General features: G+C 31.5%; 1 protein-coding gene across 1 annotated transcript in view; it reads left to right on the forward strand.

The window, feature by feature from the left end:
* Positions 1-1,003: 1,003 nt before the first annotated feature.
* LOC105556863 (Fanconi anemia group D2 protein) overlaps positions 1,004-8,128 on the forward strand; it is a 12,944-nt gene continuing 5,819 nt past the window's right edge. The window contains exons 1-9 of the mRNA XM_012003977.1: positions 1,004-2,359; positions 2,458-2,731; positions 4,457-4,816; positions 4,899-5,256; positions 5,352-5,785; positions 5,868-5,959; positions 6,170-6,341; positions 7,195-7,449; positions 7,573-7,906. Of these exons, the coding sequence (XP_011859367.1) occupies positions 1,465-2,359; positions 2,458-2,731; positions 4,457-4,816; positions 4,899-5,256; positions 5,352-5,785; positions 5,868-5,959; positions 6,170-6,341; positions 7,195-7,449; positions 7,573-7,906 (3,174 nt within the window). The 5' untranslated portion in view covers positions 1,004-1,464. The remainder of the gene's footprint in view (positions 2,360-2,457; positions 2,732-4,456; positions 4,817-4,898; positions 5,257-5,351; positions 5,786-5,867; positions 5,960-6,169; positions 6,342-7,194; positions 7,450-7,572; positions 7,907-8,128) is intronic.

Here is an 8,128-nt window from a genome sequence, read left to right on the forward strand (position 1 = left end):
CATACTGGTTATACTGTGGCATGCAGCAGCAGCAAATTAGTCACGTGATCCAAATTCACTAAAGCATATTTGCTGCTCATGGAAAAGGAATAGCTGCAGCAGCACTGTCCGGCTAGATCGCGTGTCTGCTGCTTTGCTGTTCGTTCAATTGAACTTCACAGCGATGAAGCAAAATATGGTGAAATTTATTTTGCAGCATCTAGTAACAATTCTTCAACCAATAGCAGCGAGTTGCTGCGGCAGTATGCTGCGCATGAAATGGTACCTTAACTTGCGTAGCGTAACCTGCGTATCACCAATCACAGGGCCATTTTGATAGAACCGTTTCAATAATACCGTTGAAATAGTTCTGGGGCTCGATTCTTGAATTTATTCGAAGGAGAAACGTATGCGAAAATTCTGCTCTTTAGCCCAATGTCCATGATGCTAGAACTTGGACCAAGTTCTAGCATCATGGACATTGGCCACGTTCAGCAAGCACAACTGTTGAGTGAGGGTGCTTTCACATGGAGCATAAATTGCGTAGCGTAACCTGCGTATCACCAATCACAGGAACATGCTGATAGAACCGTTACACTGGTCTAGTTTACACCGTTAAATCGGTTGGTGCGCATATCAAGTTGGTACGGACTAAACATTTGATACATCCCTGTTTACACCATTTCGTCTCAAAACAGGTTAGGTTAGATTTTTAATCTGAACAAAGTAAAATCAAACTTCTACCACAATATGCTAAACTGAATCATACTTCTAACCTCAATCTAGCAGGAATGCCGGGTATAATACGACCCGAATCGAATCAAGCGTTTACAGCACCCTAAGATATTTTGATACGCGCACCAACTTGGTCTGATACTAGCGATTCAGGAGTATCAGACCAGAGCGCACTAAAGTAATCCGCGAGCGTTTACATCGAGCGAACCAAGCGATTTGATACCGATATAGTATTTGGTACGCGTACCAAACGATCGGTGTAAACTAGCTCAATAATTCCGTTGAACTAGTCCTGTGATTGGCGATACGCAGGTTACGCTACGCAACTTACGCTCCATGTGAAAGCACCCTAATAGACTTGGTTTAGTTTACAGTTGTTTACTACTGGAGGCGCTGCAGATGTTGGTAGACGTTCAAAATTATCGTTTGCAATCAGTTGTTATATAGTTTAAGGTCCCGCCTAAAAGTTGTTATGTACTTATTTGTCTGGCATTTGATTTTCCTTTACTGGTCGATATAACTCTTCGCAAGAAGACAGGCAAAGACAGCTGTCATATAATCAAGAAAATATTGGTCCGTTGTATTGATTTTATTAAGAAGATGAGTGCCACATTTTGAAGAAATTTCTTTGTCTCTGATGCTGCGTGACGGTAAAGTACAATTGTAAAGTGCTATTTTGAGTCAGTTGAAAATTAACTAATTCTGAGACTACTGATTGAGAAGGAGACAAGAATTTCTTCTAAACTCGCTATGGATAAACGAAAATTGTTGAAAAGTAGCTTGCACAATATGCAACCAGTTAACCAATCATTGGAGAGAATTGACTCTAGTACTAATGAACAGGCAAGTTCCCGCAGCACTGATGTTACAACACAGGGAAGGAAGGATTCGTTTTGTGAAGGAAAATTGTCGGGTACCAGGTCGACAGCATTGCAATCCTTAAACATTTATTCGAAAGAAAATAGTAATTCCTCTGTTAAAAATAGAAAAAGAGGTTTATGTGAGTCTGAGAATGACATGGTGGAAATAGATGATTTACCTGTTATTCCTAAGATATCGAAAGTTAGAACATCAATGTCGAAACAGTTGAATAGCCAAGCATCAGCAAATGTATCGTTTATGTCAAGCCAAGAAGAGAACGTGCAGTTATCAAGAAACACCATATCAATGACAAATAAGTCTTTGGATACCGCTGGTCCATCTGTAGAACAATTAATCGTGCAAAAGCATAAAAGTGCAAATCCAAATTCATCGGACAAAATTTCCAATACTAATCTTAACCTTCCATGCAACAAATACAACATTATGAAGAAGAAACAGGACAAAACTATACTTGATACAAGTACAAAGCGTGCTACCCAAGATGTTAATATTAGTCGCAGTTCTCCTAAGAAAACGTATCACAAATCGCCCATTAAAGCAACAATTACTGAATCTTGTACTTCTCGGAGGAAACAAAAGAAGCCACAGGAATTTCAGTCATCTACAGAATCGGAGAAACACAAACTTACTGATAAAACATTAAAGACATCTATGGTTAATAATGTGGAAAATTTCCTGGAAAAGCAAAATTTACCATCTGTTTTCTCTAATTTTTTACAGAAATGTGGAATTGTATTGTCAACTGATGGCACGTATACACTTGGTAAGTTTTTACTGCAGGCTGTTTTCTTAATCTTTAGTTATAAAAAAGTATAAAGTTTACCAGATGAATATTTTGCACGTTAAAATTTCTTTGTTTAGGTGGTCCGCCTTCCATTGTTGTACGGAAAATGAAAAGAGTAATAAATTCGAGGCAATATCAGAAAAAGGACATAATTGATTCCATAGAGGAATATATTAGAAATGAAGAGAATTTTGAAAAGATGCTGAACGATATGGATGTATGTACTGATAACAATGGCTTTGACATCCTGAGCAAAGTGACTCTTGCAAGAATTCTGTTAGAAGTTACTGAGATCCAAGCAGATATATATAATATTTTCATGTCTAAACTTAATGAATCTGTTCTTTTAGCGTAAGTATCAAAGATTGAAATCTGTGTGATTTGCTAGATATAAATTCAGATATCTTTGCTTATTACTATAGTCTCCATTCGCAAATAAATAAAATACGATAATTGATATAAATATTAAAACAATGATAATGTTCTTTCGCTTGGTTATTGGAACAACTTGCTAAAATTTTGTTGATTTGATTCTTGAATATTTATACATATCCCAGTCAAAAATGACTCGTTAATTGACGTCGAAACGATGTATCAACATCGAAACCGTCATATTGACGTCAATTCGACATTATTTCAATGTCGATCGACAAGTCATTTATCGCTGATTGTGAGATGTACCCAGATAGCCAGTGTGCTCAAGCAATGTATGAAAATAAATTGCCAGCAACTGATGCTGGTTCTTTGCTGGGAATATGAATTCAATGGTTGAGTGATTTAAGTACAGCTAGCATAATGTTAACATATTGTCGTAGTTAAATGCACAGCTAAAGAGAGAGCACATTGAATAGGCATACTGTTAACAAAGAATTAGCATATATTGTTTTCAATTTTCTAACAGATATAAACACGTTATATCTATTACATCTAACCAAGTACTTAATGTTTGAATCATGCAAATGTTTCATTTCCGACACCAAATGCTAGCAAATAACAGCACAATAAACGACATAGATGCATAGCAAGATGCTAACATTTTTCTTAGCAATGTGAAAGCAACTTGTGTTCACACTGGCTATCTGGGTATACATTGCTGATTGAAAGTTTGAAATCACATATAAAATTTCAGAATATTTTAATGAAACGTTGCTTGAAAGTCCAATTCATGTCTTGCTCAATATTTTAATTTGAAAGTAAATAAGTATTTTATAGCATTATGAACGTAGTTATAGCTAATATAACATTAAATTCTTAAAAGATGAACTACAGTCATAAAGTATATTTTCTACAATTGAGCTGCGGACTATTTTAGAAAAACGAACGGAAGAGTTCTCGAGAAAGAAAGAAATTTGTAGCTACATTATTTAGATTTATTAAAGAGAGAGGAAATAAATGTAAGGCTGTTTTAACGAAAAAAGTTTCTAATGCCTTTTTCATCTTTAAAATGTTTTATTTCTAGAAGTTTCAATAATTTTGTTTATTTAATTCTAAAACAATGAAATAACGATTTGTCAAATTACAATATATAGTATAATGGATTTGATTTAATTTTATACTAGCACGCCTTTCATGATTATTGCAATACTTAATAATTTCTGATAATTATATCGCTGTTAAATCAAATTTGACTTATTTCATATGCTTTATTTTTATTTTATACAAATACACTACTGATAAAAAATTTGTAATATACATTGAAAAATAATTAAAGTCTTGTATTTTAAACATTTTTTACCAAATTTATAGGAAAAAAACTTTTTACCACATAAAAAATTTTCCTCAGAACTTTTATTGTTTAGTCACTAATGCAACAACGTTTGTCTTATATTGGTAATGTAAAATATACAATATCTTATTATTTTATTGTATTTTATATGGTAGAATTTTCAATTAAGGATTTCAAAGTTTCGCCAGTGTCTACATATATGATTTGCTTATTTGCTTTATGCACTTTTATATATGCACGCGCACGCTCACACACGGACACACTTTCATGAACTCAATTCTTTATTTATAATTGTAATATTGGAAAGACATATTTTAATTAATGCACATATTTTCTGCACCTTTATATAGAGATACTTTAGAGGAAGTACCATGGGCAGTGTTACTATTACACCAATTTCGTTTTTTGGATACTATAACTGACGTCGATGTATTAACTACTAATATACAACAGTTATTGGAAACATGTCCGTTGTGGTTTCAACAAGAACTCATTTTATTTCTACCTGACATTTTGTCAGATACTCAACATCAGATTATCGCTGAAATTCTAACGAAAATGTTGAAAGAAAATTGCGAATTGACAAATGTAATCTTGAACTGTATTGCCAGTTTTAATTTTGGCAAGGAGTACTTGGAAGAGTATAAAATTAAAGTGTTACAATTGTTAAAAACGTCTATGAAGATAGAACATATACCAATTATCATCAGGTACATTTATATTTAATTCTAAATGTTTTGTTATTGCTCGTGCTTTTATTTAATCGCAATAACTTTTTGAATTGTATCGCAGATTTCTTCTCAATGATTGCGCATCTTCTGATATTATCAGACAAATGTTACTTGTATTACGTAACATAGAAATGCAGCCTCTTACTGGAGATGAAGCTGAAAACTATTATAAAAATCAAGTACAAATAGTTAAAACATTAAAGATGTATATGTTACTAGCTAAAAATGTAACAGATACCGCAATAACAATAATAAAAGATATTGATAAAAATCCAAAACCATTGGATTTAATCATTTTGCTTTTAGTATTTTCTGGGACAATAAGGCAGAAAAATGCAGAAGCTTTATTGAAGCAACATATACGTTCTGGTTTTTACAGGATACGTTTTCTTTGTACACTTTACAATGATTATAAGGAGGTTTGTATATTGTAAAAACTTTTATGTAATTTGTTTTGCGCGCACATGCGTGTGTATGTATGATATTGCATTATGCTTCTGTATATTTTATTCAGGTTGTTCGGGAATTACAATCGCCAATATTGCAGTTGACTGGTAAACTGTTGAGGTGTGAAGAACGTGTGTTCATTATTTTTGCGACCGAATGGTTCCAATTACAGTTTCTTAGTCAAAAAGAAACACCATTTAAACAACGTGAGATTGTAAAAAATACTATTCTTCTCATGGGCAATAATGATCAAACTATGAAACATGCATTGAATGTACTGTGCAAACTGGCGAATAATACAAAAGAAAGAGATTGTTTAGTATCACACTGCAATCATTTGAGAATTTTACTAGAAAAGGTGGATTGTTTTGGACTAGAAGAAGTTGGCACTCTAAGCGATTTGTTACATGGATTATGTCTAGCTGATAACTCTACCTCAGAATCTTTACATGATGATTTATTTATATTGTTGCAGAAACAATTGTCTACTGCTAAACCCATGTAAGCCAAAAATAATATTAATATGACATTAACATAACGTTACAGTTATAATCTTATTTTATGAATGGTTGGATTATTTCAGTACAAAATGTAAAGGTGTTATGGGAGCAGTGATGGCAATAAAACATTTGGCAGGGAAAGCTGAAACATGCGACCAAGCTCTAAAATTATTCAGTACGTTTATCTTGCATAATTTTAAATTATTGTGTACACCTACGTGTGATATATATATATATATATGTATAGTATATAGAAATTTATGATAAAGTGTAATGTTCTTTGATACAACACATCATAAAGTAACAAGTATATAATACATAAATAAGTAAATAAAATAGTAATAAAGATAAATATATAAATGTTTTATATAAACATCTTTTGCAGATAAGGTAATGAAGAGTGTGAAAAGTTGTTGTAAATCACAGCCTCTATTTTATGACCAACTAGCACAAATAATTGGAGAAACTGAACTTAACATTGAATTTGTGAAAAAAATTAATGACTGTGTTGAAAATGAGTTTGTTAATATATATGTGACAGATACATTAGAATCCAGGTAAATGCTACATACAATATACTATAAAATTTAAAGATTTTATGTAAATACATACATATGTGTATAAACTACATATTCTTTTCTGGTTAGTTACATAATTCGTGATGTGTAAATATGAAATTAAATTTTACATAGATTTTTTATGCTTTAACGAGGTAGTGTTCCTTTTTTCTAAATAAGATATTTAAATAAAATGTTCCAAATCACTTCGTATTTTAGTAAAATTAAAGAAATTATATGTATATAAACATATCATAAGGTATATATTTGTTTATATAAAATTAAAAGAGGTTACTTATAAAAATAGTAAATGGTAAAAAAATATAATTTAAAGGATTTCTAATTGCTTTTCATGAGATATATTCCTTAACATGTCATTTTTTCAATTGTCTTTTTAGGAAGTTCATAGGTTTAGTGTACACAACTGATTGATTTGAATGACGGTAGAGACTGATAGAGAGAGAGAGCACATACAGAAACCATTAAAAATTTTGAGTTGCATATTTTCTTTTTAAGTTTATTATTTTACAATAAACTAAGATTTATCATAGATCTTCTTTGTCAAAAGTTTATTCGTTTATTATTTTATTTATTATATATTTAAAAATATATAATATGAAACATATTTGATATACATTCTATTTTATCGGTGCAATAACTTTTGAAAATATCTTGTGTATGTGTGTGTGCGTGTGTGTATACACTTAAAAATACAATACAAACTTTCTTTTATCAGATGTGATTAATTATGTGATGATTATAGATAATGGTAAAATATAAAAGAATGATAAAAAAGAATATATGTATAAATATACATAGATATATGGATATATGTTTATGTACTTTTTATCAGGGATGATCTTGTACCTAAATTTGGACTAAATACAGAAAACGAGTCGCAAGACTGTGTGTTAAATTTTGGAAATAAAAGATCCGGTCCAATTGCACCAATACTATTCCGACTTCTTAAGACATGTTGTATGAAGCTCAGTGAACATGAACAATTGGAGGCTATAGATGCTCTTTTGGGATGCGGAATGTTAATGCCACAAAACATTGATATACCAGAATCATCAACATTAGATCTTATTATATGTTGTATTAATTGGTAAGCATTTACTTGAATTATTTTTTTATAATGCAGTAATATGCACACTATTCCTATATTCTTAATTTAAATATTATGTCAATCTAGCTAAGATTATAAATAACTGTAAGAGAAATGTTGTAGGCTTAGAGAAATAATCTCAGGCTTTGTCACGCAAACCGATTCTCTACTGCAAAAACAAGTGCTAAAACGGCTGGATACTTTGATATATTTACAAAGTGAATTTAATATGTTGCTAACGTTATGTGACACCAAATACCAACCACCACCATGCTACTTTCATTATTTTCCATTGCCGCCGTTTGTAAAAATTGAAAGAAAGTTTAGTAAAAAGGGAAAAAAATCTACAAAAGAAAAGAAAATAAACACTTCTATGTCAGTAAGGAATGAAGACTGGGAGATTGGTTCTATGCTGTGCTCTAAAAATCCAGCATATTTCAGAAAATTTGATGCAAAGGTATACATTAAGAATTTATATATATATACAAGCACACATACACACATACACATACATATATACATACATATAGGGTGTCACAATTTAATGTTCCACCCCAAATAACTTTTTATTTTTGATCGCAGAAAAAACGTTTTAGACAAAAGTTGTTTGGTTTGAAGGGGAACAATAAGATGGTACTATTAGTTTGACCTTGACGCCATGTGCAAATTTCTAATTTGC

The sequence above is a fragment of the Vollenhovia emeryi genome, unplaced genomic scaffold (assembly GCF_000949405.1).
Source record: "Vollenhovia emeryi isolate VEMERY1.0 unplaced genomic scaffold, V.emery_V1.0 DF939739.1, whole genome shotgun sequence".
Classification (NCBI taxonomy): Eukaryota; Metazoa; Arthropoda; class Insecta; order Hymenoptera; family Formicidae; genus Vollenhovia; species Vollenhovia emeryi.